General features: G+C 41.3%; 1 protein-coding gene across 11 annotated transcripts in view; it reads right to left on the bottom strand.

Moving 5' to 3' along the window:
• The window catches only part of RNF111 (ring finger protein 111), a 53,917-nt gene that overhangs the window by 28,692 nt on the left and 3,606 nt on the right, over window positions 1-21,619 (bottom strand). For 8 of the 11 annotated variants that reach the window (XM_039390092.1, XM_039390099.1, XM_039390091.1 and 5 more), the window contains one exon: window positions 3,882-4,777. In XM_039390092.1, the coding sequence (XP_039246026.1) occupies window positions 3,882-4,758 (877 nt within the window). In that variant the 5' untranslated portion in view covers window positions 4,759-4,777. Of the gene's footprint in view, window positions 1-3,881; window positions 4,778-5,852; window positions 5,932-15,250; window positions 15,328-21,619 lie in introns of those variants that run through there. The other 3 variants (XM_039390093.1, XM_027736884.2, XM_039390094.1) reach the window with 2 other exon arrangements.

The following is a 21,619-nucleotide window of genomic DNA, read 5'->3' as shown; positions in this document are numbered from 1 at the left end:
GGGCAATGCCACAGCAACCCAATTCCTGGAGCAGCATCTTCTCAGCACAGAGAGCTGCAGCAGCAAGGGGGAAGTGCTGAAGTGAATTCCACACTAACGTTTATTACTGGAGCTATTTAAAGCTCCAACTCACAGCAGATGGATAGAGCAGCACTGATTAATGTCCACTGCTCACAGAGCCAGGTGCTTATTCCCTCATCACTTCCCAGCTCTTCCCTGACCCTTCTCCAGTAAGTGGCACAGTAAACAGGATACTTATTCCCTTCCTTATCCACTAATGCTATTGGGATAACAGCTTGGAATTATGAGCTGCATCAGTTACTGTGAGAAAAGGACTGCATGCTGTAGTTTTTAGGAGGGATTAAGGAACTGAAAAATAATCAACTCTAACAACAGGAAGCTCATTTCCACTTAATACCTGTTTATCTTAAACCTGTTAAAGTAATCTGAACATAAAGTGGTACGTCCTTAACATTTTCACCAGCCTCTGGCTTGTGAAATATCAAATGTCTATATTCAACATTTTTGGGGAGACAGACAACAAATACATTAGAGGATCAAGAGGATAGTTGTGAATAAACTCAGTCTTATCATTCTAAGCAGCTTTGAACAAAATCTGGAGCACTTCTCATCGGCATTACATTCTAAGGGAAGAGGAAAGCCTGTCTAGCACTAGTTGCTCAAAAATATAAACCAACATGTCAGACCCTGAAGGAATTATAAGTGCTATTAGGTGAACAATTTATGACAGTGCAAAACGCTACCCAGATTTTTCAACACCACCTTCCCATTTTCCAGAGTTTTGCTTTATTGACAAATCAGAGTACAGGCTAAAAACTTGTTCCAATTTTAGCTTTTGCCAGATTTCCCTGCAGACTGTCCCCAAATAGCACCCCCAACCCTTCAGATCCAAGATGAAAATCAAATACTGGTAGAAGCATTACAACATTACAGAGATCCAACTAGAGTAAAATCTGAAATTTTGCCACCTTTCATAAACAAAGGCAAAAGAGGATTATCTCTAAAGGTGTGTACACAGGGTTAGAGAAAAGCTTCTGCCCTACCTAAACAAAACACAGAATCAAAATTTGTTTTACAGCAAAAATCCTGCTGCTTGCTGTCATATTAACTGTGAGCTCAGTGTTGCAATTAAAATCCACTGATTAACATTCCAGTTAGAATATACACCCCTAAAAGCACCTGCACCTTCAGCTGCATCATTAAATGACACACAAGGGGTTTTACATTGTCCTTTTGCCCCCAACTCCCCTCTGTCTCCTGGAGGAGCTTCAGCTGCTCATCCCAGATTTAATGAGGGCACTGCCTTTTGTGGCAAACAGTTGGTAAAACAATATAACCCATTCCCAGGTGTCAGGACACACTAGTTCAGTACTCTCACACTTCCAAAGCACAAAGTTGTACCAGAAGAATAGCTAAAACCCTGATGGAAAAGGAGGAAAAATCCTACATAGTGCTGTTTGGAGGTCTTTTTGGTAAAGGTTTTGATAAACAAACAATCCCCCCCTTCACAGCTCCATCCATATGATTTTCTGAAATTAGCCAAGTTAGTTTTATTAACAAGAACCAACCTACTAAATATCTCCTTCATTAAAAAGATCTGTTACTTTAATTTCTTGCAACAATCAGCAATGTTTTCCAAAACAGTATACACTAATTAAATTTACTTGTTCTTTAAATGCACTGTATCTTTAGACAAACACCACCATTCAAAGCAAAGAAATATTTTCTGACATATTCTCAATAAAAATTGCCATTCAGTTGGCTACAAGAGAAATCACATCATTTTGACGCCTGCTCATTAAAAATTCAGTTATTACTTTTTTAATTGTATTTTTTCCTGATTATTATTATCACTCTCCTCCTCTCCTAAGTCTGTCCTCTAGTACTTTTACATATATGCCACAGGCCTCATACTCTTAGTAGAAGTTATTTGTCCTTCAGTATATTCTGTCTTTTCAGCAGATGCATATGTGCCAGTGTAGAGCAAAAATATTTTCCCTATCATTAAGAAGCCAGTGTAGCACTACTATCAATACAACTCTTTCCTCTTATAGAAACCCCATCCTGCTTGCTCACTATACAGAGAAGCTGCACAGTTATTTTTCCAGCTGGCCCCATTTCTGTCCTAATTAACTCAATAACTAGAAATGCCTTATGTAACAGCAGAAAAGCTACAGAAAATGTTAATCACATTTTTATCTTGCTAAAAATAGGGCACTTTCACACAGGATGTCTGCTCAACTTCCCATTCTATCTGCAATGTAAATAAAATGCTCAAAACTTTCCATCAATACATATTTCCACTAGGAAAAAACCCACAGTATTCACACACTCTAAGCCAGAACTGCTTTTCAGCTCACTGCAAGTGTTAGTGCTGAAGTACAGTCACCACAGAACACATTTTTTAAAGCATATCTTCTTTCAGTTACAACTGATGTCAGTATTTTAATCTAAAATTAACTGTATGGATTTTCATTCATTACAGGAAAAGGAACAATTTCATATCTTCAATGTGCTTTTAAAGTAGTATAAAAAGCCATTGGACTTTTCCACTTCTGTGTGGAAAGAGCTGTTAATGTCCTACATCATTTTACAGTTACATGAAACTCCACCCTCTCTGAAAATGACTAAAAAACTATTAATTTGGAAACAGAGGTGTTACCATGAGTTTCCCAAATTGTTTTTTAATATACATGTATGCATATCCCCACATATTTATTATTTACAAATCATATACTTTAATGTGTTTAAACATGCAAGTCAAATGTAACTTTTTTAGGCTTAAAAAATTAATTTCTATCCCCACAAATATGCATCAAGATAATTAAGGCTGTGCAATAATTCTTCTGCTTCAGAGTTCAAGAACAAATCCTGCATTAACATGAACAGTCACACCTTTTTTTAAGCCTGTCCTTGTACTTTCAGTCATTTTTTCTCAGAGAAATGATCAGCAGTCTGAGAAACAGTTTCATTTTTTAAAACATATTTGTCACTATACAAAACACATGGTTGCACAAATTAACACCATGCTGTGTTCTATCTACTTCCCCATGCTCTATAAAAAGCTAAACTAATGAACAAAATGCACAACTACTTTCACTTGGCAAATTTAAGATGAAAGGAAGGCCAAGAAAATACAACAATGAACAAAAAAAACAAACAAAAAACAAACACGAAAATAAACCTAGAAAACAAAACAAAACCAAACAAAAACATCCCCCCAAAAATCCTCCTCCAAACACTGAAGCATTCAGATACCGTGTCAAGATATACTAGAGAAGCAACCATGTAAACCCACTGCAAGCTCATTGCACTGAGTTTATCTAGGTAAAACATTTGATATATATACAATACTTTTCTCTTATTATTCCTAAAGCTCCTTCAACTGCCTCCTATTTCAAGTTCTTATCACAATCAACTTTTTTTTCTCTTCATAGTTTTCTATATTTTCAAATGCAGTTAAGTACTAGCAGGTATTTCTATAGAATTGTTATTACCACAGTCAGTTACCAAAGCTATATTAGCTAAAATTTTTAATACAGTTCAGCAGCTAAAAAAAAAATAAAAATGGATCAACTCAGCAGTACATGACTAATCAGACCGAGCAACCTTCCAGTACATTGTTCAGAAACCATTAACTTTTACATTAAAGATTTTAGATTTGGTGTAGTTCTTCTGTAAGCTCTGCATGTACTTTTCCCATCAAGAATTTATTTTGTAATGTTCACATTACTTGCAGTAAGTCTATTTGTAGCACTAACTTCTACAAAAACACAAATACAGCTCCAAAGAACTTATAAAAGACTATTGTGCGTGATGAAAGACAATTAATAAAAAAATAACTCAGGATTTAGCTTTACCTGAAGGAACAGCTGTACTGTTCTGGTGGTTTTCACCCGGTGACACAAATAAGTCCTCCTCCCCTTCAGTAGATGAACTGGAGGAAGATTCACTGCTGAGATCGTTCTCGCTGGAGCTGCTGGAGCTGGGCAGCAGCGCGTACTTCCTGCGAGCCAGCACCTCCCGCTTCTTCCTCTGCATCAAAATCCGCTCTTTTTGGTTCTGGGTCCGCTGGGACGAACCTGTTTTCACAACTCTTTTCCTATATGGGAGCCTTCTTAAAGAGCTGTTGTGAAAGCAGGGCCTTTTCATGAGTAACCCGGGTACAGAGTCTGCCTCAGTGCGAGGCCACTTGTGTGACCTGGCACTGTGAGTTCTGCTGGCAGGATTCAGCACTGCCTGAGGGTGTCTGACAGGAGCATCCTTCTCTTCATCAGATGTTACTGTGTCAGAGTCTCCAAAGTGTAAGCTAGAGGAAGGTGAAGAGATACAGTCACTAAAAGAAGAGTCATTGTCCTCACTCTGTGTTTCTAGATGCTGTCTCAATCCCAAGATTCCTTTGTTCTCCTTATCAGGACAGTTCTGAGTGTACGAAGGACCAGCCTGCTGGCTCTTGCGTTTTTTTCGCACCACAATACTTTTCTCTTGGTCTGTATGGTTGCCATTCATGTCCTTCTGCTTTTGAGAGTCACCACATAAGTGGGAGAACTCATTCCCTACTTTACTGGCAATCATCTCAACTTCTGCAGTGAAGCTTTTGGCCGCCCCAATAGGCTCAGGGTTCAAGAGGATCCCCTTCAGACTCTCCTGTCTCTTTGGTGCATCAGAAGGAACTTCACTCTTCATATCCGCTTCTGGAGTATAAACTATATTACATTCAGGAGTCCATTCAGACATGGAAAGATTTAAGGAAGGCCTAGAAAATAAAAACAGATAAGCATCAAGAAAACAAGCATGAGATTTTTCAAAAGCAAAACTGAAATCAGAGAAAACCCATTTACTGCTAAGACAACCCCCCCAGTGGGAACAGCAAAACAGGGGTAACCAAAATACAACTGTTTCAAAATATTAAGAATACTGCTCGACAAGGTCATTTTTCATGAAGACAAAACTCCTAGAACTTGCATTGAAGGGAAGTTCTTATAGTCAGTGAAAATGTTGATGTATGTCTCTTGCAAAATGTATGGTATCTGCTTTCCCAATGCTTAAGCATGGGAGCTTTACAGGCCACTGCTTACAGAAGTGACCTAAGCTTTGGCTACATAGCTCCAATAGCCATCAACTAAACTGCAGGCTTAAATAAGGCCTACATCTTCCCCTACAGCAGTACATATGGACAGCAAATACTTCAACACAATACATGGTGTTGTATGGTGACAACTGAGCTGTAAAAATCAGTTACTCATAATTCATGGTTCTTTTCTGATATGAAAAGGAAGGAAACAGGAGATTTTGAATCTTTATTATTTTGGGGCAAAGTAACAGAAACCCATTTATTACCTAGAGTGTCTTTAAGGAACACCAGACATTAGAAGTAGTGTACCAAGCTATTTTCAGTCCATGTACTTTTCACTCCACCCTGGGACACAAACTGAGCATATCCTATCATGTTCCCTTAAGAGTCAGCACCAGGCAGGTTCCCCTCCCTGCCAAAATATAAACCTGCCAACGTACAACAATACAACATTACCCTCAAAGACTGTTTAAAAGAACAACTTTTGCATTAGAAAGCTACTGAGACACAGACAACGGTAACCCCAGTAATATATCCACCTTCAACCTGCTTAATCTGGCATCTCTGCCTTCTGTTTAAATTCCCAAAAGGAAATAAAATGAAAGCATTTGGTTCCCACTGTGATAACCACTGAAATATTTGTTACTGTAGCTAATATCAGTTTTTTATGCCTCAACTGAATAAGGCTATAGCAGATATTTGACAGCTGTACTAATTAAGCAGTTAATTGCTCCCTCTTTTTTCTCCCCCCTCTCACCACTTGTTTGAAGAAACACCTCCTGTGCCCTTCTAGAAGGAATGTTTATTCACTGAACCAGAATGGAGAGCTCACCAATCTGAAAAATAAGTTTTCCAACCAGATCAGACAGCAATTCAGTTCATCACATAAGCACACCAACAGCTACACCCAGCTCACAGCAAGTTGTGCTGAACTACCAAAAGGCTGCTTAAGAAAACATGTGCAGCTACACCCTAAGGGGAAATGGGGCTCCTTGAGCAGCACAGCAGGAATCTGCATTGAGTCAAAAGTCTGAGATATCAGCAAGAACAGCCACTCAGAGGGACCCTGACAGGTGAGTCTGTGCAAACCTGACCAAGTTCAACACGGCCGCCAAGGGCAAGGTCCTGCAGCTGGGCCAGGGCAATCCCAAGCACAAATCCAGGCTGGGCAGAGAACAGAGCGAGAGCAGACCTGGGGAGAACAACTTGGGGGGGTGCTGGTGGATGAGAAACACAGCATGACTTGGCAATATGTGTCTGCAGCCCAGAAAGTCAACTGTGTCCTGAGCTACATCACAAAAAGCACAGCCAGCACGTCAGGGGAGGGGATTCTCCCTCTCTACCGCACCTGGAGTGCTGTGTCCAGCTCTGGGGCCCCCAGCATAAGGATGTGGAGCTGCTGCAGCGAGTCCAGAGGAAGGCCATGAAGATGCTCTGAGGGTTGGAGCATCTCTGATACAGAGACAGGCTGAGAGAGCTGGGGTTGTTCAGCCCAGACAAGAAAAGACTCTAGGAAGACCTTACAGCACCTTCCAGTGCCTACAAAGGGGCCAAGAGAGCTGGAGAGGGACTTTGGACATGAGCATGGAGTGGCAGGCAAGGGGGAATGGCTTCAAACAAAAGAAGGTAGGTTTAGATTAGTTAAAGGGAAGAAATTCTTCCCTGTGAGGGTGGGGAGGCCCTGGCACAGGTTTGCCCAGAGAAGCTGTGGCTGCCCCAGCCCTGGAAGTGTTCAAAGACAAGTTGGATGGGGCTTTGGCACCTGATCTAGTGGAAGGTGTCCCTGCCCATGGCAAGGGGGTTGGAACTAGGTGCCCTTTAAAGGTTCCTTCCAACCCAAACCCTCCCATGATGATTCTTTGATCTATGGCAGGTTAAGTAGCACTGCCTAATTCAGGTCCATAATCTTCTGCCTGAATCCCCAAATTCTTCAAAATGCCAGTGCATTCTTACATCCAGTGCTAATATTTATAGCTCTCATTTATTTTATCATAGAATAAATCACTACAAGATTGAGACTACAGGACAGATTCAAATCAAAGTTTTCTACACTGTTGCACTAACTGATGCTTCCAGGAGCAGCTGTGAGCTGGCTGTTCCTAACAGACCCCAAAGAATTACTTATTTCAGTTTGCAAGGGGTGTAAGCTGATGTATCATCCCAGGCAGCCTGCATTCTCTTCACAGCCACAAGCAACTAATCTGCTACTTCATGGGATGTAATTTGAAATAAAAATTTTGCAAAAGGCATATATGCTGCAGTACTATAATCTAAAGAAGCCATAAGATCACAGAATCTTTCTGGAGATCAAGAATCTTTTGGATCCTAGAACCCCAGATGAAGAGACCCATTTGAATGTTCTCACTGGAGGTCCTACAAACATCTCTTAACAGTTGTTAAATGTGAGGCCTATATCCTGTGATAAGTAGGAAAGTGTTGCTGTTCTCTTTGGAATTACAGCAGGTAGGTATGTCTTCCATCAAAGTCAAAAGCTAACTGTGTGTAAGCTGGACTAAACTTCTTGTCAGTCTAGACAACAGGACAGGGTCTTAATTTCAATTCATTAAAGCACAACTTTTTTTTTTCAGCAATAAGTTGTTGTGGAATGCAGTATATAAGGCTACCTTCTTTCTTAGGACTGAAAAAAAGAGGTTCAAAAATTGGAAAAAAACTTAGAATAAACATTAAGAGTGTAAGAAGTCTACACAGCAAACAAAGATGACTATTAGAGCTGTGGAATTCTGCTGTCTACCCTTCTCTGCTCCTGACAGCTCCTGAAGAAACAGCAGCTCTCACACGCCCTGTGCTTGCCTGTACCCTCACACACGGACCATCTTTCTCTGCAAAAATTAAGACCAAGACTTCCATTTTATAAAATTTCTAACAAGGACAGGAATTCTGCATTCAAACCTGTCACAAGCACACAGAAAACAAGCAGTACACAGTCCCTTCTCTCATCCTCACAAGGTCACCTTTAAGGCAGGATTTTTGCTGTTATTTGTGCACCACCGTTTTACAGAAATGTAACACCCAGTCTAGTCAACCTTCACCACAGTCCAAAAGCAAACCAGACTCTCCCACAGTAACCCTGTATTTCATCACAAGTGTTTTTTAGAAAATCCACAAAATATTTCAATTTGGGGAAAAAATATTATTTTATTCAGGAAGCTTACTGTCTTTGAACACAGTCATAACTTGCCATCTTGTATTGCATGTCCAGCTTTACACACTGTTTCCTGTCCTTTTAACAGGATAAATTAAGGGGAAAATGCTATTTGATTCTGAAGTTTTTTTAAGCAACAAAAATCTGAACGTTTTCCCACAATCAGGGGCTGGTTTACAAAGGACTCTGTTCTACTCACTGGAGTGTTACCCCCCCACACTTTATTGTTAAACTCTACTGGAGAAATCTCCATCAGTATGAAAATTCTGCATTCTGAATGTGATTAACTTGGTATAAGCTCTGTTTACTGTAGCACAGAGGGCACTGGGCTGAAATACAGATATAGTTATGTAAGTCACAGCCAAAAAATTAAAGCAACGACATTTACACTTTGAGAAACCTCAAACTACTGTAAGATGACAAAAAAATGAAATTACCACACAGTGAAAAGTAGTGCATCTAAACCACTATTTACTGGTTTAGTTTTATTCCAACAGGCTGCCTAGATACACTAGTTAACACAGATTCAAGTATTTTGTATATTTTCACTCTTACAACCATGGAAAAGTCTGCAGTAACTCAACGAAGTAATGAAGAACTCTCCATTTTTGCTAACCAGCACAGAGCCTGAAGCACTGCTTGCTCAGGGGAGAGCTGCTGACTTCCAACTACAACATTACACAACAGCTTAAACAGGAATATGTTCTGGAAGTGAATGACAGCAATCAACAAAGACAAATAATCCATTCCTTCACTACTCAGAAATGCCATTACAAACTTTCAAACAAAAAATTTGACCAAAGGAGACAAAAGTTGGAAGAAGAGCTCACCATCTAACTAGATTTCAATGCATTTTAAGTATCTTCAGTGGTTATACATATGAAATACCCACAGTATGTTCTTTTACACAGAAGACAAAGTTTAAAAAGGATCTACAAAAATACTATGCAAACAGTCATTAGAATAAGGTCATCTGCTGTTAGACCTTTAGAAGATCCTACAGTATCTACCTCTAATTAAAAGTAGTCCTCAGAAGCTTTTGCAAAAAGCAGCAAGATGCAGTAAACTCAGTCAGCATTAGTGTTCCTCCTTCCTAATGAAAACATTTGCCTGTGGAATTAGTGACTCAAAACTCTGAGAGGAAAAATGGGGAAGTATCTTCTTTTAAGCCATTACAACTCAATGAAGAGCTGTTAAGACAGGTACGTGAAAGCTATAAATAGTTATTCTAAGTTCCCCTCTAAGGTATATGACTATTTAGAATCATGAAGTGCATATGACTTATCCATTCATGTCACAAATTAAAACCATTGTTATTAATCAGGCCGAGACACAGCAGTGCAAGAAAACTGATGCAAATGGGAGAAGTCCCTTGAAATTTTAAGTTAAAAAGCAAGCTCAAAGTTTGAGATCTTTACAGCAGGCAAATTTATGATCACATGTTAAAGCAAAACACATTTGAGTTATAAGATGGAGCAAAGTATTTTGTCATTAATAATTAATTCCTTTATTAGCAATCAAAACGTATGCAGCATTAAAGCACTATAAACCAGTGAAATGCTTAATTATACAACATATAACTAAATTTTTTTGCATAAACTTGGTGAATACATGTGATCTAATACAGAATTACTCTGAAAATGTATCTTCAGCTACATTTTAAAACACAGTCAACTGCCTTCACCATCAAGAAGCAATGTCCTTGCATTTGTAGTTCCTTTATTCAGTCCTAATTCTTGTTTTCTTTGCATAGGGTCACTGAACTCACAACTAACTTTTAAAATTAATTCCCTTCCCTAATATGTGGTTTGGATCAGATTTTACTTTTAACATGATTTTGACTCCGACAAGGCAACGGTGGTGCTGTTAAATTCATGACAAATCTCACTGTTAAGGTCTGGTATGCACAGAAGTTACACTGTGTATCCTCTTCCTACCACAGGACTTTTTTTAACCTGCAAACATGGCCTTCAAAGAAAGGACCAGCAACAAAAGCATCACGCAAGCCTTGTTTTAGATTGTTTTAGAACACCAACAGTTATTTCTTTCCTCTCATTAAAAACATGTATTCTTATGCTTTCAGCAAGGCTTTTCCATTAGATACATCAAGAAACAGGAAAATGAAAAAGCTTATAAAATTCATACAAGGCCTTCAGCAAAAGTGAGACAACCCAATTACTGCTACTTCCCCATCTCCACAGCAGGGAGCCAGACAAGATCCATTTGTGTCCAGCCCTGATGCACTGGAGGCTGACACAGGACTTGGGAGCCATTTCAGGAGCTGCACCCCCAACTCAATCTCATGGAGATCCAATCTCAGTGCTGTCATGCCCTGCTCCAACAAAAATAAAGAACTCACTGAGCAGTTCACAAACACAACACTCATTAGCCTAAAAGAGCCAGTCATGCCCTATTCATTTCATTTCTATCAAGCAGGGACAACCTGCACAATGCAGGGTAAGTAGCAAGAAGAAAAATATCCAATATTCAGTTCCACTATCAGGAAAAGAACTGCAATCAGATTTTGAAACTTTTACTGCATTGCATTTTGGTTGTTCTTCATTTTTACCTCTTCATGAGACAAACAGTGCTCTTTTAAAGCTTGTTTTAACAACTTAATTTTAGCATACTATATATTGGTCTTCTAATCTTTGCCAGAAAATAAAGCAATTGATAAGTTAAAAATCTATGCATTTTATAAAACGGCACCATATAAACATATAAAACAATCAGAAACTCCATTATGTTTGCTTTGCTATTATGTAGCAAACACATCTTTATTCACAGGACAATATGAAATACCATTGCAGACCACTCTCAATTTCCTTTCTGTGCTTTAATGCAGCCACAGTGACGACTCCGATTTTTGGATGGTAGAATTACTTGAGAATTCTCCAAGCAGAATCCTTCTCCTTTGCCCTACAGAAATGTGCAGTATTGCAGAACAACATGCACAGTATTAATTACTAACTGTATGATAATATTCTGGAAACAGGTTCTTTTTTACAGACTCCCAAAGACAGTCCATCACATCCACCCAGACAGAAAGGTTTGACTGTGCTTTGCAGGGAGGTGCTACCACTACATGAGCCACAGCAGTGCAGGGAGGCTTATCCACTCCTTGCAGCCAATTCTAGGAATCATCACTGGCTTGGAAGGTCTACTCTTAAAGTGAAACAATGTTATTTCAAGTACAGTACTACTCTTACTAACCTTTGCAAAGCCACCTCTAAGTCAGCCCACAGCAACTGTGCTGTCTAGCACTGTAACGAGCGGTATCCATCCTCTGCACCAGCAAAGTCTCCTTAATTTTATCCCTGAAAAACACTCCTCAGACCTTCAAAGTTTGTTTTCTCATGCATAAGTCAATTCATACCCTGCACCAGAAATGTCAGGCCACCTATAGGACAGCTACAGAATACCCCTGTTATGCCACACTGCCATTCAGCTCCGAGATCTACCACCACTGTATTCTCGTGGAGAGACTATTGAAAGTGTCTTTCTCACTTGTTTTAACAGAATCCAGCATAGGACAGCTACAAACAGAAGAGCTCTTCCACAGGACGGGATCTATGGCCTGGCTCTAGTTGGAAAAGAGAAAATGCACAGAGTGTGTGCAGCTGGAAGTGCCTCAGGTACATGAGCTGGGGGGCCAAGAGCAGCAGGTGACTGTCCCACAGTAACTGAGTCATCCCAAGGCCATAAAGTACCCACAGAAATCCCAGCACTGCTCCAGCATCAGCACATCCCACCTGGGCAGGGACTCTGGCTTTGCTCGATGGACACAAGCAGGTGCGCTGGACAAACATGGTGTTCACAAGGACATTCTTCAGCCTCGCACTTCTCTGCTCTGTCCCAGGCTCAGACTCAGTTACCTACATCAACACTACCTAAATCACAGTTTTAAGACACAAGTATTATGATTTGGCAATCAGGAATGTGTTGGCTTCAATGAACTCCCAGACAAACATAACAGCAATGAACTCGGGAATAAAAAGTTGTAGCTTTATAAGAGAATGCAATTTTTTATTGGAGGTTAAGATCTTAACTAGGATTTCTGCTTCCAGAGACAGCTAGGGAAGTTACATGGCCACCAAAAATTATTAAAAAAAATATTTCTTATTCCCCCTGTTTTTTTGACCTTTGAGGTGTGTATAACCGTTCTTGATGCAGTGTCATTTTGCAAACACTTCTTGATAAAGCTTTGAGGAGCAAAGTAAAAGATAACCTTTGCCACAACTGTTAACAAGAACCTTGCAAGTGAGAATTATGAAAGGAACCATTAGGACAGTTTTATGCTATTTGTCAGGAAACCTGTGACAAGGAAGGGATTTTTTTGATACTAAACTAAGTAGATCTACCAGTTTCTGAGGGAAGGACAGTGCAGCAAACTTCTCCACTCTTCACCAGTGGAGCCAAGAGGTAGAGGGTAAAAGTAAACATTTTACCCAACAGCAGTCAACTATTAGGACTGCACTTTATTGACAAAAAATAAATTACAGAAGCAAACAGCCTTTACTGCCTCTTGCTAGCAAAGTTACCAACCAGCCCTCTCGGATTTCATGTGGTAAACACTTAATGAGGAAGACATCATTTTAATTTATAGCAATTACTTTTCCAAATAGCATGAGCTATATAAAATAGCAAAATAATCTTGTCAGCAAAATTATGGGTTAGTGAAAGAAGCGTTTTCCTTTCTTCTTTCCCCTCTGCTCTATCAGGGTTCTCTGTTAGGCCTGACAGGAGCCCACCAAGAAAAACACTAATTACTCCTTAAGCCTGAAGGAAGTTCCCAAGTCAAAGACTTCAGCTGCAGATACAGTTTGTGTTTTCTGCAAGAGCACTACAGACTCTGGAAGATTACTGTCACCTACGCTGACAAAACTTGGGAGACTGTGACTGGGAGCAATTCTCCTGTGCCTATGATGTACATGTATCCCATACAATATTACTACATACACACATTTATAAATCTGTTCCCAACCTTACTGACGTGCAAACAGCCAAACCACTACAGATCTGGTGATAAAACTCACTGAAAGGAGGCTGCACACAAGTAAAGCTGTGGGGACATCTTTATACAACACCTGCCCACGGCAAATCCATCTCTCTGTAATCCCCATTGTTTATATGTGAATTAAATCTTTCTGTTCCCCATCTTATCCTCACTCCCTCCTCATTCTTTCCCCATTTTTTCAACTGCTTAACATCCAAGCCTCCATAGTTCACCAGCCAGGAAGGAGGACACTGGCACCCATATTTTCTCAAAAGAATGTTCTCACCATTACAGGAAATACAAGCAACTGAAATGAAAGATTCTCCATCTTGGAAAAAAAAGGCAGCAACTGCTGCCAGCTCAGTGTTACTGCAGCACAACCACCTCCACTGAAAGTCAACTGCTCTGACTGATCTAGTTATGTAGGTCAGCAAAGTTATTAATTTAAAGATAAAGTGCGAGTCACAGACATGTTAAGACACACTCTTAATACACTTGTACAAAATCCACTGCTTCATAAAAGACACAGTTTGAAAGGTCAGAATGTTCCCATCCAGACTCTGAAAGGACATGCAAAATATGCATGAACACTATGAGCTGTTGTTCACCCCCAGGCTCCCAGTACCACACACAACCACAGCTGGAGCTGCCAGGGCTTCAACCATCAACAAAAATAAACAGCTTTGTGAATACACAGGACTTCAAGAGTTTTAAAACAGGAAGCTTGGTGTCTTACACACTTTTATTTAACTAAGGTGAAATGCAAAAGGTACACTCCCAGCCTTTCCCATCTGATGAATTCCAGAGGTGATTCCATACTGTGAATGACTGCACGAAACAAGCAGATGTTCACTTTATCAAATGAACCAACATCACATCTTTCCTTATCAATCCCTACACATCAGCAAGAATCTTGGCTAACAGGGTTTTTCTTTGCCCCCCACCCCCCTTTATCCAACAAAGGTAAGAGCAGAAACATTTAAATTGTTGGATAACCCCTTTGATAGCAAGCACTACAGATATGTCACCGATAAAGAGCTTTAACTTTTGTCTGTAATAGTGACAAAGCATTCTAATTATTTAAATATCAATTTTCCTCCAAAATGTTTCTACTGAGTATCCAGAATTAATTTATCTTTGGAAATTTCTACTGGTTATAACAAAGACAATATAAGGTCTTATTCTGCACCTGAAAATCTAGTTTTCCTTTAAGAGTTTATAACACAGATATTCCAAAATGACAAATGTCATTTGCTATCCAAGTCTCCACCATGAGCAGTCAGTTCTCATCTTTTTGGTCAAATATTTGTTTCTGAAGTAACTGCATTAGAATCAAATGAAATCGGGCTATTACAGCAAATTCTTCCCTTCTGCATTATGTCCTCTTTTGGAAGAGCACTTGGCTCTCAGGAATTGAGGATCTCCTTTAATCTGCTAAAGCAACCAGGCCTTGCTTATGATTTAAAACCATTTCAAGCCATGGAACAGCTCAAACAGCATGAAAATCCATGAATCCTCAGCCCTAACCACCAAACCACTGACACTTAAAGTAAGTCCCCAGCCCATTCCAGCAGTTCCCAGCCCACGCACCTCTGGAATTCCGGCCCACACCTCTGAATGGACGCGGCTCCCTTGTTTGCCAGGCACAAAACACCTGACAACGAGGGATTTTTTAACACGGGTTAAAGGAACATCAACTTCGCCAACAAAACAAATGACGTCATAACCACCCCTGCTCCGCACAGCAATAAAAACCCATTTCCGCGCGGGGAAAATCCGTGACAGCTCCGTGACAACCCCCCGAGAGCCGCGGCCGCCCGCGGTGAAGGCACCGCTTTGTGCGTCAGCGAGGCGCTGCAAAAAAAGGGAAAAACACATTCTGCGCGCAGTGCCCCCCTCCGCAGGGCCCCGCCGGCCCCGCCGCCCTCAGGGAGCGGCCGGGAGGATCAGGGGGGATCAGGGACCCCCGCCCGCCCGGCCCCGCCGCCCCCCGTACCTGAGACAGCGAGGCCGCGGGGGAAGGGGCGGGTGCCGCCGGCGCGCTGCGCAGGGCCGAGCGGGCGGAGCGGCCCCCGCGGCGCTGCCCGGCGCTGCCCCGCGCCCCCGCGGTGTCCCCGCGGAGCCCGGCGCGCTCCCGGTCCGGCGCTGCCCCGGGCGGGCCCCGCGCGGTGCTGGCGCAGCCCCCGCCGCTCCCAGCGCAGCGCGGCCCCGCGCGACACCCGGCGCTGCTTTACAGCCGCACGCAAAGCGCAGCCGCGCCGCGCCAGCCACGCCCCCCGCAAAGCGCCCCCTGCCGGGCGGAGGGGACGGAGCGGGGAGAGGGAGTGAGGGGACAGGGATGGGATATGGGAAGGGATAGGATGGGATGGGATCAGGGACGGGACGGGACGCCATCGGATCGGGATGGGATCAGCGGCCAGCAGCCCCGCTCCAGCCCCGCTGCTGCATCTGTGCTACTCTGTATAAATATCCAAACGGGGGTGGAGGACGGACCAGGCTCTGCTCGGGGGTGCCCAGCAATGGGACAAGAGGGAACGGGCAGGAGCTGAAATTCCACCTGAACATGAGGAAGAACTTCTTTCCTGTGCAGTGACCGAGCACTGGAACAGAGACCAGAGAGGCTGTGGAGTCTCCCTCACTAGAGATATTCCAGAGCCGTGTGGACACAATCCTGTGCCACGTGCTCCGGGATGACCCTGCCTCTGAGCAGGGAGGTGGGACCAGGTGACCCACTGCGGTCCCTTCCAGCCCGACCCATTCTGTGACCGTGCTCTCCCCTTGTCCAAAAGCGTTGTTTTCTCACCCAGCGCTGTCTCTCCCTGGCCCGCGGTGTCTCACGGTGTCCCGCTGCCTGTCCCGAGCCAGCGGCAGCTGCAGGAAATGCTGACAAGTGGCATCTCTGCTCTTCAGAAACAGGAGTTTAATTTGCCCTTAATGCAGCAACCCCCTCACCGACCCCGACGTGGGCGAGCCCGCCCCTCCCATGTGCCACTATCCGTGTCCACACACACTTTAAGGAGCTGCTCCTCACAGTGCCCTGGTGTCACACGTCCTGGCAGCACAGGACGCAGCACGGCTTTGGAAGGCTCTCATTCAGCACAAACCCTGAGTGTTCGCTGACTTTGCAGCTGCCAAAGACCACGATATCTCCCTGCCAGAGATGACCTTTCATCAATGTCAGTGTATACACCCGAAATACCTCCAGCTCAAAACACTGGATAGACAAGGGTTGTGTGTTCTCAGTGAAAAACAGCTACAAAAACACATGACACAGGAGCAGAAAAGTCCAGCCTGATCTACCAGTAAAGATCTTCCTGAGCTGCACTGCCACCACAGAGTCATCAGCACACAGGAGTTCTTACGTGTTTTTGGAGGAGCTAAACAACCTTTATGCATCATTACAAAAGCCTTGGTCATTGGCAAAAAATGCACGGTGAGACTATTAATTGAATGAGTTTCTGAATGGAATTTCCTTAAAGCAAAAGTGGATAAAAAAACGTGGAAATTATTTCTCAAACAAGGGAAAAAAGGCTTTAAGGAAAGAGTCTAGTAAATGCCACCCTCAAAAGATGTATTTCTAGAGGCAGGAAAACATATTACTAAGCAAAGGCATATCCAAGTATGTCCAAGAGAGTACAAAGCACAAAAGGTGCTACACCACATAAATGACATGAAAAAAAGACATGCTCAGCTTTATGTGTGAAGTAAGAACACAGGAAAAAGCGAGACCCACACACAGCAAAGGGGGAATAAAGGATCACAGGTGGTTTTATGTGGTTTCCTTTCAGTTTGCAATAAAGACAAAACCACAGGTTATCCAGCATTAGCCTGCTACCCTTTTCTACATATTTTTGGGGTGTTTGGTAGATTTATTTATTTATTTATTAAGTCATGTCACATCCAGCCAGTTTCAGTAAACACTGACACTGGGCCAGGGGTGAAATAACCAATGAAACTGGTTGTTTCTGGAAAGAATGAGGAGATAGCAACAGTGGGAAAAAGGTTGTATCATATTCAAAGGAGGTCACTATTGGCTTGATTGTGTAAGCAATTTTAATATTTCCCATTAAGCACTGGAACCAAAGTTGAAATACTTTAATAAAAATCAGATGGGAAAAAAATAATCAAGATAATATATAGGGAAAACTGGATGACCCTGAGACGTAATAGGAGCAAAGTGAAAAAATGTAAAGTAAAATATAAGCAATGTGCAGTTGAATAACTAAAAATTTGGGGTTATTTGTCAGGTAAAAGGCAATAGGATGAGAAGTTTAATAAGCTATGTAATTAAGTAAATGACCAACAACAACATGATGAAGACATGAAGAAACAAACATGTCTGTACAATATTTTAGTCTAATAATTTTCACAGAGAGAGATTTCAATGCCGTTGTAAAAAACATTCTTGATGCAGCCCAACAACTACTTTACGCACCTTTTTTTGAGTACATATCCAGGGAAGGTGAACTCTAATCTTAACAGGACATTTAAGAAAGCAGCACAGATAATATGAGAGGAAGCTAATGAAATTTGGCTGGGTTACTTTCAGAAATGAGACTGATCGTTTCTGACTATTTCAGAAATAAGCTGATCAGAGACTAATACCAATAAAACCCCACACCAACTAGTCATGCATTTACCTCTTGACGTAATAATTGGTTTGAACACTTGTGCCAAAGATGACAGAAAGGTGGTTCTTGGCAGAGAAAACGTAGAGAGTCACTCTGTGCTCACCAATTGAAAGGCACACAAAAGACCGTTTCAAAAACAAAAAACAAGGGGCTACAGAGTGGTTTGAATTTTCAGTTCACAAATTAAAAAGCAATGCAGGGTAAGTATAGATAGTCCTGATTTTCTCCCAGAGTGGCCAGAGGACCTGTCAATGTTCTAATTGTGTATAATCCTGTAGACCTTTTCTCCTTGGGTAAAATCAAATAAAGGCAGAATTCCTAATATTAGTTAAGATTTCCTATGGGCTGTTTCCTATTTCACCATGGGCTACCAGCTGACAGGTATCTAGTAACTTGTGGGCCACCCTGAGCTCACCCCTAAATTAACACTTGATAAAAATTAGTTTGTCCCTTATTGACTGGTTATTAACAAAATTTTTAAAGAAAAGTGATGTAAAAAACACTTCGATGACCAGAATTATTCACAATTACCTATGTGAATTATCTATTCACAATTATTCAACTTCTATCTATGCCCTTTGATATATAGTTATTTCTGCCACTATTTTAGTATCTTGCAGTGACAGACAGTTGTCTTGAAAATATTTTATCGATTCTTTGGAAAAAAAAGATTCTCCTTCTCTCACTCCTTAGCTACAGAAAACCAAAAGGTTAAATGGAATCATCCTAAATCAGGAATGCAAATCTCAGAATGGCTTTCAGGCCATGGTACCATCAGTTCACTATGAACTCTTCAACTACTTCTAAGTGGAACTGAACAAAACCATTTATGTGTGCACCCCAGGGCCTGGCAGAACTAAAGACATGCAAGAAACTATCTTATCTAAGATCAAAACACCCTAGCTGGCAGGAGATTGCACTTCACATTTTTGGCACAAAGACAACAATCAAAGCAAGCCCTCATCCCAAGGTATCTCCAGGGGCACAGCTCTGTGCCAGAGGGCTGGATCCTTTTGCTTGTCACCAAGGAAAGCCAGGCACAGCTTTTTCCAGATGCAAACACCAGCTTCTGGAACACAGTCCCACTGGGCACGGGTCCAAGGTGCAAACTGCGCACTGACAAAGAGGTGCCTCTGCTCTGAGTTCTGTTCACTGCGAGCCTGGCAGCGTCCAGGACAATATGGGAAGTCCACACCTCCAAACTCCTGCAGGAGTGTGGATCTCCTGGCACACACCATGCTGCAGGAGCTCAGGCACTCGCACCAGGGTATTTATTCACCAGGCCATCGTTAACGTTTCCATCATCTGGAGTTGGGCAGACTGAAAACGGACCACACTGCAGCATATATTTCAGTGTTTGCAGGTGTTAAGTCACTTTACAATTACTAGTGATATTAATAAACTACAAACCCTCTCATGGTGGTATGACTTGAGGATACTACAGAAAAACAGAACACAAAAATTGTGGGATTGATACTCAGACCATAAACAGTCACAGCTCCAGTCAGCCCAGATGAAGATCTTGCCAGTGAAAATGGGAGAAACAGGGAAGAGAGGAAAAAATGCTTAAAGATTTGTATTATGAAAAATTGCTGGTAGGAAACAACAAAATACTGACGCATTTACAGAGTCAAAAATCAAACTGGACAGTTGTCAGTGCTACACATTTCATGACGATAAATACAGGACAGTTTCTAATGGAATTGATCTAAGAGCTTTCAAGAGCTCTGGAAAATAACATGCAGCCCCCAGGTAACTAATATTTTTAAGATATATGGAAGAACAAAATATCCTACATTACAATACAATGTAGATGCAGGAATGACCCACCAGTCACTCATTTGATTTCATGCTGTGCAGCCTGATAAGGCTTTGTACGGTTGGAAACAGCACTTTCACAACACAGCACTGCAGAAATCACCTCACTAAGGTCTCAAAATATCTTACTGAGATTATCTGACTCCTTGAGTATTTAAGTTGCCATATAATTAAGAAGGTGTGGTGTGTAATTACCTGGAAATAACTACTTTGTTGACAGTATTTTTAATGGGTCTTTTTCTTAAAAAAAACCAAATACCCCACCAACCTCATAACAGAAAGATCACGAGATATTCCTTTTTTATTCTTTCAGTGCTTGTACAACAAAGAGGCCAAATACATTTTTGTGTTTTAATGATGCATCAGCAGCTATTTTTAGAGCAATTAGGTTTGAAACAAACAAAAGCATCCTGCATTTAATGATCTGATTTTACACTAAGAAATTCAATAGCCATTTCCCAGCACGTATATATTCTTTCGGTGGTAAAATAAAGGAAAATATCTGTGTTTGATTTACCATTAGATTCATGTTCTTTTCCTTGCTGTTCTATAGAAGAATTGTAACCAGAGCTATTTAGAGATCAGAAATTAATTTCTACAACCTTCTTCTGACTGCTCATCATGCAGTATATCAATAATATATCAAAAAGAAAGCTACACACTCAGAGTGGAAAAAGCTTTTTCTATAGCAGTGATGTGTATTGGATTATCAGTGACTTAATATCAAAGTGTATCTATTGTCAGGTATTCACTGAAAACATCCCAAATGGTTTTTACTCTTGCTTTGACTGCAGAGGAGAGAAATAGTGCAGCAAACATACCAGCTAATAATTTTTAAATGTAAGCATGGTCAGAGGTTTGAATGCAGTCGGATTGATATCAAGAACTAATAAAAGCAAAGTCATAGTAAGCAGGCAATGAAACATGAGAACTGGGACAAGACTCAGTGTCTTTCAAAGTAAAAGGGACTCTTCCTGCTATTTCAGTTAATCCAGCATGTGCCCAGCCTCACTCTTTTTAAAAAAGGGTCAGATTCAATAAGGAACTGAGTCATTGGATTATCTACTGCTGTAATAACAAGCTTTCATGGACTCAGTGCCCAAAGCAGAATCCAAAATACTGTACTAGAAACTTGAATTTCAGAAGCAAACAAAAGTTTGTTGGAGTTGTTAACTAAAGTTAAGAGTGAGAACACAGACTGCAAAAGTCAGATTTTAAACTAACAGTATGTGAAGCTGAGAACTACACAGAGATTTGCTGATAAAAAGATAGGGCAGAGCAACATGTCTCAAGTGAGACAGGATCCTGTTTATTTGTAGGGACGTTATTCAGAGGTGACCTTGCAGCACCCCCAACCCCTCCCCTTTCCTTAAACCAACATCTCCTTTTTTTAGGAGGGGATATGGATAAATGGGTGGCTGTGTGAAGAGGAGAAAACTGGGACAGCCTGTTGATTCCAGTTGAATGCTCTAGCCAGGCTTCCTTACAAAACAAGAGGTAAGAACTATTTCTTCTACTACTGAACATCTCTGCATTTTTACAGAGCCCAAACATGTTAAAACTGCAGTTTTAATTAATTAAAAATGCAAGTACCAACTGCATGAAGCCACTAAAAAGATAAAAAAGTAGTGTTTGGTCCATTGTGCTTCAAAGTGGGGCCGGGAACAGACTGGCCAGCAAAGCTGAAACTCGGATAATCTTCTACACAGAAAAAAACCCCACACCCACACAGGTACAGAGCCCAGGGAAAACCATGAAAAATCTAAGGAAAAACATGACAAATCTAATTTCACAATTTTTAGGTGTTTCACATACAAGACAAGCAAAAAAGAATTTACAGGAGCACAGGTTTGTACTTGATGAAATATTAATATCTGGGCCAAACATTTATTCTCTTTGAAAGTCTATTACCTTTT

Source organism: Pipra filicauda, unplaced genomic scaffold (assembly GCF_003945595.2).
Source record: "Pipra filicauda isolate LSUMZ 115617 unplaced genomic scaffold, ASM394559v2 scaffold7_size6619720_pilon, whole genome shotgun sequence".
Lineage (NCBI taxonomy): Eukaryota > Metazoa > Chordata > Aves > Passeriformes > Pipridae > Pipra > Pipra filicauda.
This window is presented reverse-complemented; position numbering and strand designations above follow the sequence as displayed.